Source organism: Pleurodeles waltl, chromosome 6, assembly GCF_031143425.1.
Source record: "Pleurodeles waltl isolate 20211129_DDA chromosome 6, aPleWal1.hap1.20221129, whole genome shotgun sequence".
Classification (NCBI taxonomy): domain Eukaryota; kingdom Metazoa; phylum Chordata; class Amphibia; order Caudata; family Salamandridae; genus Pleurodeles; species Pleurodeles waltl.
Genome location: NC_090445.1, coordinates 875,888,042 through 875,910,939, shown reverse-complemented (window position 1 = coordinate 875,910,939; position 22,898 = coordinate 875,888,042). Strand labels below are relative to the sequence as shown.

General features: G+C 42.6%; 1 protein-coding gene across 10 annotated transcripts in view; it reads right to left on the bottom strand.

Moving 5' to 3' along the window:
* Nucleotides 1-805: 805 nt before the first annotated feature.
* The window catches only part of R3HCC1L (R3H domain and coiled-coil containing 1 like), a 194,286-nt gene continuing 172,193 nt past the window's right edge, over nt 806-22,898 (bottom strand). For 6 of the 10 annotated variants that reach the window (XM_069239644.1, XM_069239645.1, XM_069239642.1 and 3 more), the window contains 2 exons: nt 10,049-10,117; nt 806-3,136 (listed from right to left, as the gene is read on the bottom strand). In XM_069239644.1, the coding sequence (XP_069095745.1) occupies nt 10,050-10,117 (68 nt within the window). In that variant the 3' untranslated portion in view covers nt 806-3,136; nt 10,049. The remainder of the gene's footprint in view (nt 3,137-10,048; nt 10,118-22,898) is intronic. The other 4 variants (XM_069239650.1, XM_069239651.1, XM_069239649.1 and 1 more) reach the window with 1 other exon arrangement.

The following is a 22,898-nucleotide window of genomic DNA, read 5'->3' as shown; positions in this document are numbered from 1 at the left end:
GTTGGAACCCCATAGGGGGAGCGCTAGCGCTCCCTCTGGGCTCTGTGCCCAGGACATAATGGTTACGTCCTGAGCACACGAGCACTGTGCCTCAGGACGTAACCATTACGTCCTGGGCACAGAAGAGGTTAACAGTTAAAGACATATCAGCAACATGAAATGGCAGGTTGAAAGCCCAAAGACTTTGGCGGAAATCTCAGAGGCTCTTGATCGCGCTTTGGTAATGGCATGGAAAAAAAAAAACTAATATCAGTAGCACACAGCACTTTTTCATGATGCTCAATATAATTTCCTGGGAAGCAACAAACCTTCTTCACCATCGTGACTACATGTTGCTACCAAATATGTCTGGATCCAATCTTCTGCCGGGGTAGAGGGTAAGGCAGAAATTCTAAAAGGAGAGATTATCCAACAGAAGTTACACTTGTAATTCTCTTGCATCTGCTACTTTACATTTGTGAGAAACATTAAGGCCCATAGTTATACTTTTTAGCACCACGTGTGTCAGTTTTTGATCCAAAAGCAAAGCAAACTTACAAAAATGACGCAAATGCGGCACTAAAAAGTATAAATATGGGCATAAGTATTTTTGTTTGCTCCGGGTGAAGTACATAATGAAGAGTGAAAACATAGGGATACACAATTACATGATAAATTATTATTTTACTCCATATGGGATGTGAAAATTGGAAGCTATGTACCACAAAGGCACATATGGAATATCTAATCTTATAAAACCCCAATGAGAATTAGCACATCGAGGTGATAAAAAGCTGCGAGTGAAAAATATTGAGGAAAAATTAAGCCCATTGGCAAATAAAAACATTTAATACAGGTTTTTCTCGAAACATCATGTCATTATTACATGAAATGACCATGAAAATCAACAAAGGCAGTCAGGAGAAGTCCTATTTATAAAAGTCAATTTGGTAATGTAATGTATAATAAGACTTCAGGATTAAAATAGCAAAGCCAACTTTAGATTTTATAATACTACAGCCCAGCTGTTCATTAATGAATATAAAGCCGAAATCATTAAAACCAGTGCTAAATTGAACTTCTTATTGGTGCTTACAAAAAATACAATTTTGTTGATGGCTGAAAGACATTTTATTTCATTTACAATCAATGTTTGCCATCGTTTACGTAGAAAAAATAAAAACACCACTAAGTCCAGCTAAATGGGTTGCATTAATACTAACTTCTAGCAAACAAGACAATGTATTCACATATCCAGTCCACAAATACAAATTATTAATCAATTTGCTAAAATTTTTTTTTTTTTTAAACATAAAAACACAGCGAGAGCGTCTTTAAAAAAAGGAAATGATAACACAAATAATTCATTTTAAATGACTTTTTAAACTGGATAGCAAACATCATATCTTCGTTTCAGGAAAAAGAGGGCTAAGGCAGTGATTGGAAATAGAGTGGTTTGTAAGGAGTTGAGCATTTATCATCTTCCCCCGCCTCTTCCTAAATGGCTGGCACCCCTTTCTCTGAATTAACAGTAAATACTAAATTACGGACAAGTTCATGCAACTGCTCTATACAAGCATAAGCATATGCAAAAACAAATCAGATTTGGAAAAATGTTTAGATACCAAGAATAAGGAAATCGCGTACAAAACCTATATCATGGACCTGATTAAAAACAGATGTTTGCAGATTTATGAACAAATCAGGTGTGCAACATTTACACTTTACAACAAGAAGAATGCAAATCCTGAGTTACAGAATCAGCATAGGTGGAATTATAAGGTCTTTAGGTACACTCACAACAGTGGACATGCCCCTGTATGCCTGAATTGCCACATTCACAAGTTTACCATTAGGGGTGGGGTTCTGATGGGGAGCGGGACACACAATGGTAAATCTTTAAACAATGACATAACCTTCGTAGCTTCGTTCAGACCCTGGAAAGTCACACAATTTGCTCCTGCCACAGGCAGAAGTAATTAGTTTGCCGATTCCCATTCTGGAAATATTCACTGTGAACAGGATGGGGAGTATTCACAGTAAAAACGTTTTTCATACTAGAATAATAAATAGAAGCAGAATTTCGCCAGGGTACTCTAGAATGCTACTCTGGGATATCTACACCTCCCATAGATTTCCAGAGATACTTCTGTGAATCCCTTAAAAGGCCCACATTTGCTTAAAAAGTAGGAGTAATTTGGTGGCAGAAATTCAATTCCTGACTTTTTACCACTGACCTTTACGAATCAGGATCGTATATACAGACTTAGGTCACATACTAACATACAAAGATCAAAATCACCTGGGACGCCTATAATTATCTTCTCTTTGTTTTTTTCATGCGTTTTTTCTACCTGGCCAAAATCTGACGAGATTTACTTTTCGCAAGCCAATTGGAATATGATCTCTCCAAAACTTGACTATCCCAGACCACTTTGATCTTGCTAGGTACCTGACAGAATGCAAATAGAGCCACTTTTTAGGTCATGCAGGCCATAGTCAAAGAGAAGAACTCCCAGAAAAACGTTAACTTGGTATAAGGTGGTAGCATCCCTCCTTTTGTTTGTTTAAACATCCCGTGACGTATCAGCGCCTTGCCAGCCATGGGAATACTTTCTACCAAGGCAGGAAAACGCTCGAAGCCCAGTCTATCTAGCCTAAACAGCATTAATTTCACACCATATAAACAAACCTATAGAGAACTGCGTTTTGACATTTTCTGCTACAGAAAACAGTACTGAGCCATATGAAGGAGACAGTGTATAAAGCGCCACGAAAACAATGACCCGGGTTCAAATAGCTGCATTGCATGATAGGCTACTTAGATGTACTAAAGCATTTCTACTGCGACCGACAGGGCCATAGATGGATTCTTCTTTTTTTATCTCTGCTGCCACCTCCAGGGGAATAGATGGAATATTCCTCTTTACAGCCACGTAGAACCAGGGCAATGGATGGATTCTTTATATCTACGGCCACATCCACAGCAACTGATGGATTCTTCTACAGCCACATCCAGAGCAATGGATGGATTCTTCTTTGTAGTTCAGAGGTTTTTGTGCTCTTTGGATTTTCCCAGTGATTGATTTCATACAGAAGTCATGTCACCTTCCTTCCCAGGCATCTTCTCGCTGTTTGGCCTCTAATCGTCTTTTTTCTGTCAAGCAAAATATGCACCATTATAATAACTGACATTACACATTATTAGGATTCACTCCAAACCAAAGAAGCTACCTAAATTCAACATAAATCACACACAATTAGCATTACCCATATTTTCAAACATTTCACACACTTTGACAGAAATTATCAGCAAACTAATGTCTCAGAATGTTCAATATCAGTTAGTACCATGTAGTTTGATGGGAGAAAAATTATTCAGCAGAAAATATAATTTAGGGTATAACTGATAGCACATTTCACCGTTTCTGCTGCTACACTGGACTCTACCGAATGCAATAAATACTCTGTCATGCCTCGGGGTAGTAAGCGCTATATAAATACAATTACAATTACCAGATGCTACACATTGATTTTAGTCTTATCAAGGTCCGCCAAGGCACCCCTGCTAAAGACAACAGTTGCAGCTGACAGAGGTGGAAGCACACGAACTCCGAAGGGATAGCAGGATATCTCGGGTACTGTTGAATTTTCTCCAAATACTTAGACTTCCACTCCAGACCAAAGGAAGCTTCAAACAGTTTTGACAACCTTTAGGAAAATGGATGGCTGAGTTGGCAAAGACGGATTTGAAATTATCTGCCTATCACTGCTTTGTTCCAGTGGTGAAAGAACAACTTTTTGAGCTATCCCTCCAAGCTTGACAAATACCAACAAGTATTGATAACTACACACTACTTGCAAACAGCTGGAGTTCAAATATCACTACCCCAAGATCTTGGAGTGCCCAACATGCTCTCAGTCTTGCAATAATTTAGACTCATCCCATTATCAACAGACAGAACTGTGGTTCATTTAGTGCGTTCTAAAGTCGCAGCTCTGAATGTCCAAACATCGCTGTGTAATATGCATACAACCATTCAGGAGCGATTTGCACCAAACTATTACGAGAAGGGCCTCTGATCAAAAAAGTATCCAGATTCGAACTGAAAATGTTAAAGATAATTGGAGCCAACCCACGTCCTTGCTTTCCACCAGTACAACTACTTGCTCCATCACCACAGTGCCACTTTTGGTCTCTTTTGACAATTTGGTTGGCCCTGCTTTTCCAATACTTGGAGCAGGTTTAATGGGCAGTGAAATATGAAGAAAGCGAGGCGATGCTGCTTCTTCAGCAATGGGGCTAAACATGCCCTTTTAAAAGCAGGACAGGTAACACACCAGAAGACTGGTATGTTAATGATGTGAGATAGCCTAGGGGTTGCTACCTCACACGTACTCTTAAGATGTGTAACCAGACAGAGGTCCAAAACAGAGCCAGATCTAAAAGTGCACTACAGACCTGCACGACAACTCAAGAAAGAGTGAAAAGCGCATTTAGGTAGTCAGTAGGGAATTTGTAGACGTAGAAGTAATGTCTGAATCCAAGGTACCTTCTGTGCCAGTCGTACTAAGAGAAAAACTCAAACGAATATAGCATTATAATAAACCTGAACAGAGAGCATCGCAAAGCTACAGCTCGTGATGTATAGACGTCCGAAGGGACCATGGTCAAGAGTTCTTTAACGAGGAAGAAGAGCTTGTTTCTAGAAAAACTATTGTAAATCTAGTATCCTAACACTCTGTGTGCTATTTTAATGTAGATTTTGAAGATTTGTAGTATAGAAATGAACAAGTTGTTGTCAATATTTTTAGAGCATTCTCCTAGAGGCTTTCAGCATGTTTACACACCCTCTTAGCTCTAACTGTCTAACAATAAGCTGAGAGTGGCTCGACTGTGATGAGAGATACAAGCGGCAGTTACTCAATTTAAGTCCTAAATTGAAATATTTCTAAATCTAATTTGCTCGAATAGGCAAATGCCTCGATGCAGTTGGCATAAAAGGACAATATATAATTCATGGAGACCGAGAGACAAAATGGGAATGGTGGCTATTTGTACCGAAGAAAAACCTGGGCACCGAAAAGGCCATGATTGTGTGGTACTTTGAAGCGAACCTTAGACACTCAATTTGTATATCACAAGACAAGTTACAAAATGCTCGGAAACAAGGTTTAAACACTTCGACACTTTCTTAGTTCAGAAACGCTGCATTCCCACAAGTCACAGAGTTGTGAGACATTTCAACTGGTTGCCCTTCATAACTAGGAGAAGGTTGTGCTGATTTCTTTAAGCACGCCCTCCAAAACCATCTCTCTACTACAGTGCAACATATCTCAATCTAAGGAAGAACCTGTATCATAATCCTTTGATAAAGTAAGAAGGCAACTCTTGCAAATTACTGGCTTGTGACCTCAAGAGTCAACAAGATAACCCAATTGCTAACCATTTTATAAATATTATGTTAAAATACACAACCGTTTATTTATTTATCTAGTATTTGATAGAGCGCATTTCGACCAGAGGTGTCACAGAACTATGAGGAGGAAATGAGACCATGATACTGCGATCCGTCTATGATTAGGCTTGAAATAGCCAGGTTTTCAAGTGTTTTCGAAATAGCTGAAGGGAAGGAATGCTCCTAATTTTCAAAAGGTAAAGTATTCCATAATTTGGCCGCCGCTGTTGAAAACGCTTGATCCCCCCATTTAATTTTCTTGGTCCTAAAGACATAAGCTAACTTCCGATCAGCTGAGCAGAGCATCCTCCCAGGTATGTACCACTTAATGTAAGGAAGAGGCTATGTATGGATTATCACACGGGAATCCTATGGCATTACATCCTTAGTCCCAGTCCTCAGTGGTTTTAGTAGGAGGCACAAGCACACAGTTCCACTGTTATGCAAGCTACATTCCCAGATGGCGTGAGAATTTATGCCCAGGTTTTATTACTTTTTAGACTGTATGGAATGAAACACTTTTGTTACAGGAATGCCACTAGCTTTCATTTATCCTTTAAAGTCCTATTAAATACTGAGGCCAGATTATTGGTCAGAGCACCTAGGAATAAACATGGGACTCATCATGCACAATAGTTATCCACGGCACCCATAGAGGTTTTCGTGATTGGATGTTTACTGTATAAGCCGACCTATCACAATCGACCCCGATATAGGTTTCAAATTTCAGGAGGCATTGTGCATTCATGAAATTAGCCTCTGTCAGCACTTGAGGTGCCTATGCTTCACTCTGAGAGGCTCCACGTCATCATCTGGTTTGAAGAACTTCTACCCGCCAGCTATTCAGGCAACCCCTGTCCATCTTCATTTCAGGAAACAACTCAGAACTATTTTTTTGCTTTCCAGTTCAAATGATGGCTTTATATTTTTGTGAAAATTGCTGTCTTCACCGTTCTTGTTAAGGACTTCGATCCCTTTGGAATGTTTTACATTTTACAAATGTGCAAGAAAAGTGAGACAGGGACCAAGGCAGACAAAACTTTATGTATGGTTTCAATTTAACTCCATGTGAAATTTAAACTCCGATCTTACATCATCCAGGCTCCAGAGATAGCCTAACTGAACTCGACGTAATCAAGGTAAATGAGTTCCAATTTGATTTTACGTTGAGATTCATCAGTGAGCGCCCAAGCAGCCTCTCTGGTCATGCTCAGTGACGTGAGCACTGTATACGGGACACACTGTAGGATACTGCTGCTTCATATGAAACCCTATGAGCTGGGAAACATTGACTTCGGATGTCATCAAATGTCTATTCTGCAATCCAGGCAGCACCAGAAAATGAGCCCTGGAGCGTACAGAATGGAACGGAGAAGCGGCCAGACTCGCATCACTATATGGGATGCTTCCCGCATGGCCCAGGCTGCGTCTCCTGCTTACCTACTACTATGTCCATGCCCACTGAATCATCGCCCCTATGTCAGCTCCACCATACTCTCTGTAAACACAGGGGAACAAAATTCACAAAATCGAACAACTGATGGAATTCATGGTAATATCAAGGGGCGCAGATGTGTGGCCAATGTCTTTAAAAATGTGCAGCGAAATTCAGGATTTGCCGACATTGCTTTCTCATTTCCACAGTCGGGATAACAGCCCTAACCCTCCGGAGGTGAGTCAGACTTACTCGCTTCCTCTATGTCATAACCGAGTGGAGTGATTTCCTTTTTCAGTCACTCAATTGTTATACCTCCTCTCTTGTGATGTGCCCAGGCTGTTGGCTACACCTATGCATCCATTCACAGAGCAGATCTGTATACAAAGATGAGCCCAAGTACCTGCCAAAACAAACCGTGCTTCAATCCAGAATCAAAGAAGCATTGGCAAGGCCAAGCGGCCTCGTTTTGCCATTGTTGAGCAAGTGATATTTGGATGCGACTGTTACCTCTGTATCGTAACAGGTGCTGTGGCTTCCGCCGGCTTTGGGCGCCTAAAAGCAGCACCAACAAAAATCCCCAGGCTTCCTTCACAAAATAAAGGTGAACGGGATAGTCAGTTTTTACTTTTTGAAAGACTGAATAATTCCATGCCACCGTCCAGGTTTGCAAAGGCCATGCAGTTAACCGCTCACATTAAAACAGTCCTGAAACCTGCACTCTGGAGAAGAAATACAGTTGCCTAAACGCTATTTTAAATATAATTGGAATGTTTTCAGAGCCCATGCTAGAACACGTGACGTCTAAAAATCCTGCAATACATCGCTTTCAGGTGGCCATTTTAAAGCTATGGGAAAGATGATGGGATGATTAAGCCCAGCCAGTTTCGAATTTACTAACTTTAAGTCACACTTAAGCCCATATTTACACTTTTTTAGCGCCGCATTTGCGCTGCTTTTTGACGCAAAATCGGCCAAACTTACAAAATACACCGCTTTTGCGTCAAAAACTGACGCAAATGCTGCGCTAAAAAAAGTATAAATATGGGCCTTAGAGTCATAGCAAGAAAGACGGAAAGATAAGTCAGTGGATTAAGTGCTCATACTGAAGAACATAACAGAAAGAGTTGCAGTCACAGGCCTGATAGAATGAAGTGGCTCCCTTGTAGGGACTGGTGGCAGAAATGTTTAGCCCGCTCTGCTTTAGAACACAAGGGAGTGTGTGGTACAAGTGGAACATACGCCTTCTTTTTTGTGCCATGCATTAGCAATAAGTGGCGCGTGAGTGCATCCTCCCTGCCAAGCTACTAATACCACACGCCCAAGAAGCGCCAGGAGCTTTGGCTGCAACAGCTAGTTCACTGTTGTCCTATGTTTAATGCACGGACATGCCCTCTTCTTTCAGAAGTAAAATAACCTCACACGCACAGTCGCTTGTGCTATTACTGCATGCAAATGAAGCAGTGACGTATATATTGCACTTGCCGCTACTAGACTCCTGCCACCTTGCAACACATCCTTTTCTAAACGCTGTAGAAGAATATAACCCAACTCAAGCCTTCTAACTACATCTAAATTAGCTAGTCTACACTGACAGCTGTGACTCAAACTGGCAGAATGGCTCTGTAGTTAACTGTCGACATTGAAATATTGAGAGTTCTGCAAGTCATAGGTCTGAACTGGGCTCCATTACATTGGGTAGTAGTACAAATGGAAAAAAAGTGTGTTAGCAAAAGCTACATCAAAACATATTTTTAAGATTACTATTCAGTTGCTTGGAAATTGGGTGATTTTTTTTCGAGTGTGCGCTTGGGCCTCGCATTATCAGAATAGAGATTAGATATCCTAGCAAGTTCAAACAGTGGCCAAAGGCAGTACGCCATACCAGCCACATTAGCTAACCAACATATCCAACATGATACAGTCACTTGCATGGAGAATCCGCCTCCGCAAGAGGACATACAAAGCCAAATTTGTAGATTACTTTCAATTGCATACAAGTCCTTTCTAAAAGTACAAGCACTCTGTTTCATCAAAGGACACAAGTAAAATTCCAAAGATTCTGCACACAGCATCTCTACCCAATAGGGACACTTGAAATTATGAACCCTTAAAATAAGCAAAGCAGAAAACATAGCTCCAGTAACTCACAATGTGGCAAATGGCATGAGGTGACGGGTGTAACATCCTGCAAATCAGGTGTGTGCGTGTGTAACATGCTTGTGCGACACATTACTTTTGCTAGCCATTTTTGCCGATCCTCCCTACTTAATGTATCTGCGAGCATGCATCTTCACGAGCTGTGTCATGATTTGGAACGGTGGGCGTTTTGAGTGTAAGTGGATCCTGGGTATGCTTTAATAACGAAATTTGTCATTGTAGGGTGGGCCAAAAGAACAAAAATACTATATGTTAGCTTAAGACCGGATTGAAAACTCAAAGATGAATTCAAAAATGTCAAAGAAATTGTTATAAGAAGTGGCACACTCGTTGTACCATTAGCTGTACCCATTTCCTTGAGGCATTAACTCCTTGCACTTGCCATGAGGGTCACACATGAACTAAGAAATGACTCAAACTATTTGTAGCCAGTCATGAAGGGGACTGTTGATATAAATAAACATATGTCTCATGTTTGTGTCAATGTTGACAAGATACTCAAAGAACGTACAAGCTCACTTACATCCATTAACTCGCCAGAAGGACCTTAGCAAAAATTAGGAGATAGGACAGGACCAAAGTGCCACCATTATCCGGGCTGTATGCAAAAGCACTGCAGGACTATTATAGTAAGTACAAATATTTCAAATTCTTAGAGAACCCCACGTCACACGAGACGCAGTAATTCTTCAAACAAATATTTTCAAAAGAAAGTTTAAAAAAACACGTTAGAGACAATTGCACTCAGTTTCCTGCAACATACACATTTCTTTCAAATCTGTGGTGGCATTCATAAGAAGCCATCACTTTACCATCCACAAAACAATGGGCAAGTAGAGCTTTCAAACCATTTAATAAAAGAAACCACTCAATTAGCACTTAATGGGAATCTGCCATTGAAAAATGCCCAGAGAACACAATTGTGGACGTATTGCACAATCACCACATACATAAATGGGAAAACCTCATTTGAAATGTTGAGGGGGGAGGATTCCCACAACTGATTTGCACCTACGTTATTTAAGGGGGAAAAGAGAGAGAGCTATTATTATAAAGCCTTTTGAGAAAGGTGGCCTCAACAGATCTGTTAAAAACAAACAAGATAACAACATTTTATCATTAGAAAAGAAAAGCAGTCGCCACAATCAACATATGTGTGGGTGATATTATCAGGATCAAGCACCTCTCCAAAAAACATAGCGATAGCAAGTTTCATCATTCCTTAAAGATGGGCAGAACATCTGGGGCCAGATGTAGCAAAACGCCAATTTGCGAGGTGCAAAGTGCGAGTCCATGCGACTCGCAATTTGCACCTCGCAAATTGGTATGCAGTACGGTGTCTCAGACACCGACTGCAACTCGCTATGGGGTCGCAATGACCCACCTCATGAATAATCATGAGGTGGGTCGCAAATTGCGGCCCCATAGCGAGTATAGGCACTCGCAAACATGGAGGCCTGCTGTAGTCAGCAGACCTCCATGTTCGTGACTGCTTTCAATAAAGCATTTTTTTTTTTTTTTTTTTTTTTTTTTTTTTTAGTGTAGCCCGTTTTCCTTAAAGTTCCTTTAGTTTAGGTTTTTTTTCAGGGCAGGCAGTGGTCCCTTGGACCACTACCTGCCCTGAAAAAAATGTTTTGGGTCCATTCACAAACTGGAAGGGGTCCCGTGGGGACCCCTTCCAATTTGCGAGTGGGTTACCATCCACTTGAAGTGGATGGTAACTGCGATACCCTTTGCGACCGCATATGCGGTCGCAAATGGTATTGCATTCCATTCCGAATCGCAAATAGGAAGGGAACACCCCTTCCTATTTGCGATTCTGAAATGCATATTGCGAGTCGGTACCGACTCGCAATATGCATTTCTGCATAGCAAAGAGGCATTTGCACCTAACAAACGGCGATTTTCGCCATTTGCGACGTGCAAATACTTTGCTACATCTGGCCCAATGTGCTGCATTTATGTTGGGAAATGGACAGTGGTGGAAAACCTCATGAACCGTAAAGGTGACATCGCACAATCCCACTTTGTTGCCCACTGCAAACCAGTATAGAGTATGTTGCCAGTCATCCCTTTGACTGGGTTTCCAGACAAGAACGGCAGCAAAACACAGTTTCCCATAGCTAGATGGGACTACAGCGGTTGCCACTGGCATGCCTGGTGATGTAGCGCCTAGTTTCTATGAGGCAGATAGATGGTCGTGCTACCTGCAATGCACAATTGCCTATAAGAGATTGCTTAAAGGACTACATTGACATTAAAAGGAGGAGAGGATGTATTATACTGCAATTCATTTCTATAAGGTGCCTGTGAGACAGATCCCTTTTTTCAGTCCTTTTCCTGACCCTTCTTTCTTAGTGTATATGTGCACCATCACAAGCTGTGTCATGATTCAGAACGCAAAGGTTGGGATGCGGTGATAACGGATTGAATTAATTCTATTATGGGAGCCTTACCGGAGAAATTAAATTATATTGGTCTCCTTCATAAGTGTCTTCCTATTTACCATAACAGTCTACACTGCTTTTTCCATACAACTCTCAGTCTGCAGCTCGACACAGCTGCACAATATCACTGTGAGAGTAAGGCACTGGAAAAGAACACAGAGGCCTTGGTGACCCTTCTTTCCATCACCATCAAAAAAAGACTTGAGCACACCCCCATCATAGATGAAAGTGAGAAACAAATTGGAACAATGTTTTTCTCGGAAACAAGTCAATGTATGCCATTTTTTAGTAACAAAGAACCAAGTTTGCTGTAAGAAGTGTTCCCAGCATGTGCCCAATATGTTTAGAATGATACTATTTTTATGTTGATAGTTTTATTTTTAACATCTATAGATATACGTATAAGTGTGTATATATATATATATATATATATATATGGAAAATGTCACTTACCCAGTGTACATCTGTTCGTGGCATGGGACGCTGCAGATTCACATGCTGTGCATATCCCGCCATCTAGTGTTGGGCTCGGAGTGTTACAAGTTGTTTTTCTTCGAAGAAGTCTTTTCGAGTCTCAAGATCGAGGGACTCCTCCCATTTCGGCTCCATTGTGCATGGGCGTCGACTCCATCTTGGATTGTTTTCCCCGCAGAGGGTGAGGTAGGAGTTGTGTATATAGTAATAATGCCCATGTATTGTCCCCGAAAGCTTCCTCTCTGATACTGGCTCTGGTTTGTGGGCCTGGTTTGTGAAGTTAAGGGTTCTGTTGTTTGAGCCCGAAACCCCCCTCTAAATTGTGTATTCCTAAAAGTGCCTCTGCTCTGTGGGGAGTAGAGCGCGCCCATGGCCTTGGCCGTATCTGTATCTTTTTTCAACTTCTCGATAGCAGTGTCCACTTCCGGCCCAAAAAACTGCTGTCCATTAAAGGGCATATTAAGCACAGCCTGTTGGATTTCGGGCTTGAATCCTGAGGTGCGCAGCCATGCATGTCTCCGAATTGTCACAGCTGTATTTACAGTTCTTGCAGCTGTGTCTGCTGCGTCCATTGCTGAACGTATCTGATTATTTGAAATACTTGATATCTCGGGGCCGGTATCTCGATGTCGAGTGTGGTCGGAACCAGGGTCTCGGTGTCGAGTATGTTCTGTGCCGGTGTCTCGTCCGGAGTCGGATGACTTCGACACGTGTGTGCCCTTTTTCGGTGCAGATGGACGGTCACCGATTTTACGGGTTAAGCCATGGCCTGCCGGCGGTGGCGTCCCCTGGGCCTTCATGATTTTTGTGTGAGTTTTGGCCGGGTCTGTTTTACTCACTGTTTTCGGCGTCTGCTCTGTTTCGGGCTCGTCCGAGTCAGCAATGGAGAAAGTCTCTTCTTCCTCGATGTCGTGGTGTCCTGACGGCGCCGACGCCATTTGAAGCCTTCGTGCTCTCCGGTCCCGTAGCGTTTTCTTCGACCGAAATGCCCGACAGTCCTCGCAAGTATCCTCTTTCTGTTCGGGGGACAAACACAAATTACAGACCAGGTGTTGATCTGTGTATGGATACTTGTTATGGCATTCGGGGCAGAAGCGGAATGGGGTCCGTTCCATGAGCCTAGAAGATGCACGCGGTCAGGCCGACCAGGCCCCGTCGGGGGTAGAAGCCCCAAAGGGCTACCAGAGCTGTTCTTGAAATCGGTGTTGATCTGCATTAACTAACCCGATACCGAACGCAAACAATACCATCGAATTTTCCGAGATTTAACTAACTTTCCGAACCAAAACACAGAGCGAAGAGGAACACGTCCGAACCCGATGGCGGAAAGAAAACAATCTAAGATGGATTTGACGCCCATGCGCAATGGAGCCGAAATGGGAGGAGTCCCTCGATCTCGTGACTCGAAAAGACTTCTTCGAAGAAAAACAACTCGCAACACTCCGAGCCCCACACTAGATGGCGGGATATGCACAGCATGTGTATCTGCAGCTACACATGCCATTGAACATATATATATATATATATATATATATACATATATATATATTCACACACACACACACACACAGTTCTTTGTTGTATACATGTAATATAGTTTTAATTAAAAAAGTAAACGCTTACTTAGTCAATTGTCAAGAGCGAGAGTTCTTTCTTTAATTGAAATGTGCCACTGCATTAAGATGTGAACAGTATTACTGAAACGGCCGCCAGAACATACTAACCAATGGCAGCTTTTTCTTTCAATTCTGCTTTATTGAGATTTTATAGCAAGGTAAAGAAATCTTCATTATGCCACATACAGAACCATTGTCTACCACTGGGTAGATATAAACGGAATCTTACAATGTGCATTAAAGGTTGCAGTCTTAAACATTTTATCCAAATACTTTTAGTTCAAGGGGAAAATGCATTGAGAATCTAAAAAGAAGTCGAATTTAAGAAGGGCAATACTGTACACATTACCAACCGCAGAGGACATGAGGGGAATAGTGGATTTCATTTATACGTATAGGGTAGAACACAAGAACCTTAACCAATGGCAGCATTTGTTTTATCCATTGCTATGAACATTACAGGAGGAACAAGGCATAGTTCTGACACTAGAAAGGCCGGGCATAAAGCGGACACTGATTGGGCAGTGAATAAAGAGATGTGAGATCGAGAAGAAGATAATGATAATAATAATAATAATAATATTAATAATAAAAGAAGCCCAAACATTTTATCGCCATGAGAGGGGAGTTTGGACCAAGACAGAAAATAGACTGGGGCAATAAAATTGAAGGTGGCTCCCCATTAGTGGATCTGATGGCAACAAAAAAAAGTGGGAACTATCCTGTCAAGTCAGATCATACAAAAACAAGCATTAGCAATGCCAATCAGTCCGGCATATGAATGCACTGTCAAGCCAAACCTTAACATCCATGTAGGGTAATAAGTGACTACCTCCCATCTGTGCTGCTGCCAGAGAAAAACATCATAAATTATCTAGTTATCTAAGACACTTTATCAGCATTACAATGCAGTGTGTGCCCCTGAAAGTTCAATCTCAGGCAACTGGATAAATAAACAAGATGACCACAGTTGTGGCGAGAGCAAGCACTTTTTTGTGGAAACACACAACTTATGCCCCTTCAAAATATGTTCCTCATAGTGATGCTTACATAACTCTCTGGTGACAGCTGTGCTGTCAAGCCAGACCATGAAAACAGCCCATAAACTAATATATTAAGACCAGCCATTCGGGCACTGCCACATTGCCGTACCTGTCAATCCAAGCCTGACCTCAAGCACGGGGGGAGAGAGATACTTATAATAAATAAAATAAAAAAACATGGATGGCAGGAGCCGTGCAAGGATTCGCAGCACAGCCAATGAAGAGCATAACGTGTATGCATAAGTCTGATAGCGAGACCGCAAAAAAAACACAAAAAAACGCCACTGTGTTCTTAAGCAGTGCTTTAAATGGGCCGGTACTTTTTTATTTTGAGAGGGAGAGTACCTGCACCTCTCAAGAAAAACTTAATACTTTTCATTGGAGAGTAGCGGCACTTGACAGAAACAAGCAGGTAGTCTAGTCACTTTTATTTTTCCATTTTCAGCACTGTTCTTTGGCAAATGTTCACTCACTGTGAGAAACCGACCCAACCTGCAGCGAAGACAATGTAACTTAAAATTATCCATAAAGTCAAAATATATGCAAATTTGTTTTTCCTCCTTCCCAATGAAAAAAACAAGACAAAGGTTCAGAAAACAAACGCATCAGACAAGGCGAAGGAGCGGCACTTAAAGACTAACACAAAGGGGAAGGGGCATCACGAAGCACAGTTTGAGTGCTGTTTCTAAACTTTGTCAAAGTTACTCAACGCACAATATTCTAAAAAATAACCAAATAAGATTGTGCTGTAGCATTTTTCGTAAATCTATGCACTACTGAAAAATATGACAAAATGTTACTTTTATGCCACTTTGTTGTTTGCGCGCCATCTTGTGGCAATACAAGTGCAAAACAACCACAACACCAACCTGCAATTGTGTTTAGTTCTAAACATATTAAAACATCATTTCTGCGCCTAATCCACAGTAAAAAAAAAAGGTGGTCGAAGTGGACAGGATCGGAGGAGCACGACGTGACCGACCACTTTCTAATTTAAGTAACACAGTTCCCCGACTTTTTGAGAAAGGAGAACCGCCCGAGATTGTTAATTCCGAGAGCTGAAATTCATCAACGGGCGTGTAAGGCAGGGAGACTCCTGTGCTTTGAAACCAAGGGAGGGACAGACAGGTAAACAAGCCTTCTTGCCAGGGTGCCTGCTTGCTTGACAGAAACTCTACTGGCTTTAATAGATCTAATCATTTGAAGATTCCTGATGACAGTTTATTGCAAGGGAGCTACCAGCTGAGCTGTGATGTGTGTGCTTTTAACGGACAATTACCCCCAAAAATGCACCATGTACAGTCTGGATGTTACTAAACTCCATATTTTAGAAGCATTTATCTTAAAACTTTTTGCCTTTTGCTGAGCTTATCTTATAATGTGTCTAATGTATGTTTAAAATAATGATTTACATATTCCCAGTCAGTGGCAGCCAGTAATTTTTGGAGGGAAGGGGGTGGACGGGACCCACATGCACACTCACTTACACTCTTTCATTCGCACACTTGCGCGCACACACACACATCCATTCACTACACTCATTACCCAATATTTAAAAATACATGCATGCACCAAACATTCATAATTCTTTTTTTTTTTTTTCTTAAAAAGCACACACACACACTTGCAGTTCAGTTTCGGAGGTCCAGGAGGGTTGGGACTGCCACCTTCCCTCATTGGTTGATCTTAGGCCAGCCAGTGAGGGAAGGCAGCAGTCCTAGGCCTCGGACCTTCAAGGAGGGTTGGGACTAGACTGCTGCCTTCCCTCATTGGCTGACCTAGGTCAGCCAATGAGGGAAGGCAGCAGTCCCAATCTCGTCACAGAGTGGGATCAGACTGTTAGCCCTACTTCACTCTGTGACTAGGTGTCACTGATTGGCACTCGCCCTTGGTGCTTCCGGGCTCAAAACTGAAGCACTGAGGTCGGAGGCAATGAGTGATACTACCACTCACCAAGGGGGAGGGTCTCAAGGACCTTTGCTGCACTAAGGAGGTCACATCCACAGGAGCTGTGACCTCCTCAGCCCAGCAAAGTTCAGCTCAGGCAGGCAGGAGTCTGCACAAATAGCGCATGCCTAGCTCCTGGCTGCCTGTCCTGAAAACGAAGTGTCTTCTAGTTTGACCTTTGTCTGGCAGGCTGACCTTTGCTCAGCTTGAAAAACACACACACACTCTTCTTGAGGGGCAAAAGGCGAGGGGGCGTGGCCCCTCAGTCCCAAAGGATGGGCCGCAACTGTTCCCAGTGATTGAGCACAAGTCCAAACTAAATGGTGGAAAGAAAATCTAACAATGGAGTTGCTGACCAGGCGTTTTATTGTCAAGAGGAAGAGTCAGAGTACCTTGTGATTCGAAAGACATCGTAGAAGAAAAACAACTTGCATACATCTGGGCCAAGTATGAGTATGCACAGCATGTAAATTTAAGTACAGTCACACATGCCACGAACAGTGGGTTACCAAAGGCAAGTAACTAATTCTTGTGATGGATACTTCTAACCACATATTCCTCACCTTCGAATCATTACCAGAGCAGTACCTCCCCAGGTGGAGGGTCTGTCAAGTGGACTCAGACCATAAAGTCATATAGGACTGAGAGGGTGAAATGTCCTTCTCACTGGATTTGGCAAAGGCAGTAGTGCTTCATGAAAGTATATACCAACGACCAAGTCGCAGCCTGGCAGATTTTGAAGGACAAGCACTTTGTGTGCCAATGCATGCTAAGGAGCCTTAGCCCTGGTGGAATGGGCTCTCGGACATTATGGAGGCTCCTTCTTGGCCAGTACGCAACAAATCTTAATGTAGAGGACTAGCTACTTTAACAGGGTCCTCTTTGGCACAGTCTTCCCCTTCATTGCCACTGAGAAAGTTTAAAAAAGCTGATCACCTACAGGGTGTTCCTTGGAACAATCAATAGAAAATCTTAAAGCCCTATTGTGTTTCAGCTGATGAAGAATCTTCTCGTCTTTCGAAAGCAAGGAGGGGAAAAGACTATAGGCAGGAAGATAGGCTGCCTAAAGGGGAAAGGAGTCAACTTTAGGCAAGAAAGCCACCCATGTTCTGTTTGCCTGGAAGAAAGGTTGGATAGGCCAATTGCACGAACAGTGCCAGAAGCTCACTCACGCTAAAAGCTGAAGTAATCGCAATGAGGAAGAGTCTTCAAGTCAAGAGACCCAGCAAGCAGTCATGCTTTGGCTCGAAGAGCCTTGCTCATAAGTAACATTAAGACCAAATTAAGGTCTCACTGCAGCATCATAAATGTTTTGGGAGGAAACGTGCATCAAACCTTTTCTAAAGTTCACAACATCACAACAGGTGTGGTTGGTCTGGTAAACTTAAAAAAGCCCAAAAGCACCAAAAAAATAACAGTTTAATCATGCCCACTAAAAATCTTTGGTGGCAAAAGACAAGTGAACATCAGATAGATTGCTTTTACCTGGTCACAAACTCTTCCCAGCGTTTGGCATAAATGGACTTCGTGTAAGAGCATCTAATTGCTAGCATAACACAAATGAGTTCAAGCAGCAGATCAAAAGCAGTCAACTGCCGCAAGCTCAGTCTCTATGCAAGGAGGTGAAGATTAAATAGTCAGGTGGAGGACCCTGCCCTGGGACAGGAATTCCTCATGAGGAGGCAGCTCGGCTGGAGCACAGATGCTCATGCTCAGAAGTTCCAGGTATTGCACTCTCCTGACCCAATCTGGAGCCACCAAGACTATCTGGAGCGGGTCTTTGCTGACCTTTTCAGAACTCAGGGAAGGAAAAGCAGGGGCAGGAAGCATACCGGAGTCCTTTGTTTCATTTGAGCTGGACCGCAGCTCCTAAGGGGCGCGCTTGCGGAAATCACACAACGCAGAACATTGACAGTGCATACTCAGTGGAAAAAAGATTTAGCCAGCGTACTCTCCACAGTCAGAAGATACCCTGTCCTGCCTAAGGAAGTAGGCCCCATTTGTGATCACAGATGACGTCTGCTTAGCTTGTCCGCTACGGCATTTGAAAATCCTGCCAGGTAGTTTGTGAACAGGGATATACCCTGACACTCTAATCAACTCAGGAAGCTTGTTTGCAATACCACATGGCAGTGGTGTTGCCTGTGAGAACCTACACAAGCCTCCCTGGATGGGCAGCAGGGAGGCTTCACAGCTAGATGTATGGGCTACAACTCCAACATGGAGTCTCCCTGATGGACTCCCCAACCCAGAAGTGACACGACTGTCACCACCGCTGCTCCTGGTGGGGTAAGGACCTGCCCCTGGACCAACTGCATTTGAACAACCACAACTGAAAATCATGAGTCATCTCTCTCGTAACTGGGGTGGCATCCTAGATTTCCTCTGTGTTGGGCCCACACAAACTTTAGATTCCATTGCAGAGCTTGTATGCGCTATCTGATGTAGTCTACAAGAAAGATGCAGGATGCTAAGAGGCCAAGAAGCCCAAAGCTGTTCTCATCAATACCGCACCAAGGCTGTTAACAGTGGGACCACTGCCCAAATGTCCTGGACTTGCTGTGGTGAAGGGAATGCCTTGAACTGCGCTGTATCCAGGATGGCTCCAATGAATCGCACCCTCTGCAAAGCAGTCAGGTGTGTCTTTGGCTCATTGATTGTAAACACAAATGATAGAGAGATACATAGTCGGAGGTGGCGAAAACATCTAGCCAGCCTGCTCTCCAGTCAGAAGATGCCCTGTCCTGCCTCAGGTAGTAGACTGCATTTGTGATCCCCAGACGTCACCTGTTTAGCTTGTACGCTCCCACATCTGAGGATCCTATCAGGTAGTTTGTGATCAGGGAAATACCTTGACATTCCAAACAACCCCAGAAGCTTGTCTGCAATACCACATGGCAGTGGTGTTGGCTGTGAGAACCTACCTAAGCTTCCTTTGATGGACGGAAGGGAGGCCTTCACAGCTAGGCCTATGGGCTGCAGCTCCAACATATTGTCTGGTGTAGTCGACAAGAAAGATGCGGGATGCCAGGAGGCCAAGAAACCCAAAGCTGTTCTCATCAAAATCCAGCACAGAGGCTGACAACAGTGGGGTCACAGCCCAAATGTCCTGGACATGCTGTGGTGGAGGGAAGACCTTGAACTGTACTGTATCCAGGAAGGTTCTAATGAATCAAACCCTCTGCAAAGCAGTCAGGTGCTTATTTGGCTCACTGATTGTAAACCCTAATGATATAGATATGTTTGTTGTTGTCTGGAGGTGGCCTATAATGGATGTTACTTACCTTTGGTAATGGTTTAAGTGGTAGAGACTATCTATAGCTGCAGATGTCTTATCTTACAATTATCCCCAGGCGTCAGAGTACATCCAGAAGATTTTGTGTGTGCAGAGCAGCTCCATGCCCTCTGCCCACCAGCCTGTGCTTTCCTGATTGGCTCTCTAGCTCCCAAGCAACACTGAGCCCTCCTATCACACTACCCAGGCCCTTTAAGTTTGTGGAGGGAACCCCAAAACAGCTACCTCCATTTTTTAGCCCATCCCTAAATAGCATAGTGAGTGTAAGGACAAAGAAGGTGGACAAAAACTTGTGCTATGTATTCGTGAAACTTGAAAACTTATTTTTTCTCCACCCGTGACTGTTTTAATTGAACTCTTTGTTGCTGTGCAATTTGTACATTAAAAACTGCAGATTTTTTCTACCTGTGAGTGTTTAAACTCTCTCAGTTTTCCCGTGTACTGTGGCAAGGTTTTAAAAAGGCAAACTAAATCGCAAAGGCTAAGCAGAGTGTGTCTGAGAGCTGCTTAATCTGCTTTATGGTTTAAACTTTGTTTGGGAAGTGTATGTAGCACTCGTTTTTGGCTAGAAAAGGTTTTTTGCCCAAGTGTGCAAAAATCTATGTCTGGAGTGGCTTGAAATTTGGGCCTTACCTGCAAGGGAAAGTGTGGATTGAGCCTGACTGTATCCAAGGAGATTCAGATTTATAGAGCAGCTCCCTTTCCCACCAGCCTATACTTAAGGTCACATGCCCTTCACATAAGTTTCTTACTGGTTATTGCATCTGTGCTCTGATTGGTTCCTAGGTCTACGGTTTCTACTGAAAATGGGGTTTAGGATCAGAGTTCTGATAGACTGATAGGTCTGGGGTTCAGATTGCTTTCTAGGGCTAGGGTTTCTATTGGAGTTGGGGCTTAGGGTTTAGCTTTGGATTAGTTACTAGGGCTAGGGCTATTATTTGTTGAAAGCGCAAGGTTTCCCATTGTTCCTAGGGTTTAGGTCTAGGGTTCTGATTGGTTAGGGCTAGGGCCGGGGTTCCAATTGGCCAACAGGGCTATTTAAGCCCAGGGTTTAGGGCGTCTCAGCCCAAGTGCTGAGGCTAAGGACAGAAAGAACAAGGGCAGTTGCTGGTTATGGCCTGATCGGGTCAGGCCTGGGGCCAGAAATGCTGCCTTTTTTGCCTTTCACCAGCAACAATCTTAAGCCATTAACATCTACACACATAGTAACACTGTCTCAGCAAATGCACACTATTGTAGTACCACAAACAAACCCTATACATATCTGAATGTCTCAACAACCACTAAAAACCCTCCAACCCACAACTATACACCCTTCTACTCCAACTATCACACAATGACACCTTCATTCCCACACAAAACACCATTCAGCCCTATACCACTAACAAATCCATACATCACCAACACAACACAAATCCGCATGAAACTTTGAACCATCAAGACACACACTCCCTGTTCAAACAAAACATCAGCCCTGTCCTCTACGTGCTCCTAACAGACCCTATTCTGTCACCACCAAACCTATCCTCAACCTTCCATCATATCATCCACTTACACCTTTCCCCTCATTTTACCAAAAACACAAAACCTAATAATCCTTACACTCCACCACAAATATAACCTCTTACAGCGATCAAATCTAAAACAAACACCAATAACTCTTGTCCATCCCCTCTCACACACCACATACACTCTTTTCCAAAACACATCACCACCGCATTTACCTTTCAACTTTCATTCACCAACAGAACTTCTCATACAAATTCTTCTCTGAAAACCACAACATCAATATCTCATCTCACTACTCCCCAAAAACAAAACATAATGCACACACCAGCACATCAAGATCTCACAAACACATTCATAATACTTTCCGTCACAAATTAGAAACATACACCCACTCCCCCCCTCATGACTACAGAAATAATACACATCCTAAACCATCTTTGGTTCCAATTTTTCATCTCCACCAACACATACCACAAATATGCAACACAACTCTCATTCACCCGCCTCTCATTGATTGCAAAATTTAGAGCCTTAAAATATGACCCACATGCTCCACCACCACTCCTAACCCATACATCTTTCCCCCTAAATGGGCACAAACAAATTAAATAACATGCTAGCCTTCACAACTTCACATCTCCATTTCTATTACATAACAAAGCTACTCTACAAAAACAACACAGCTTACCATTCCACTTCCAACTACCATCGCCACCACCAACACACGCAGACCCAACAAAATGCCTTCTAAGTCTGATGGATGAGAATACGATATAGAAAAACACTACTACTGCAAAGTTATACAGTTAATACCAGCACTAATGACACACCTGTTACAAGTTCAAAATATGCTGCTCAGTCTTCTAGAAAACAAAGCCACACCACCACTAAAACACAATCTCTAAATTGCCTACTAATAAATGCTCAATCACTCTCTAAAAACAAACACCACATCTATGACCTGCTCACTGACACCCAACATTACTTATTCTTTATGACTGAATCATAGTTGGGAGATGACATAGCTCCAGTGTTGCATGAAGCCATTTCTTCGGGTTATCAAACTATCACACAAAACCATAAGGCCAAAAGAGGAGGTGGGGGCAGCTGTTATATTCAAGCAAATGATATATCTCACCAAAACTGATGACATTTCCATACAAGCTGTGTGTGCTGTTGACATGTTGTCCAGATAGGGAAAGACATGTAAATGTTGCCTTCTGAGTTATGCTGCAACCACTGCGAGGCATTTGGTGAATACCCTTGGTGCTGTTGTAACTCCAAAGGGTAGCACTTTGAACTGGTAATGCTCTCTCGCGGTCTATCACAAATCTTAGAAATTTGCAATGTGCTGGATGTATGAGAATGTGGAAGTAAGCATCTTTTAGATCTAATGTGGTCATGTAGTCTTGTTGTAGCAAGGGCATGATGTCATGAAGAGTGACCATGTGGAAATGCTCTGACAGGATGTATTGATTGAGAGGTCTGAGATCCAGTACCATCCTTTTTTTGTATAAGAAAGTATAGAGATTAT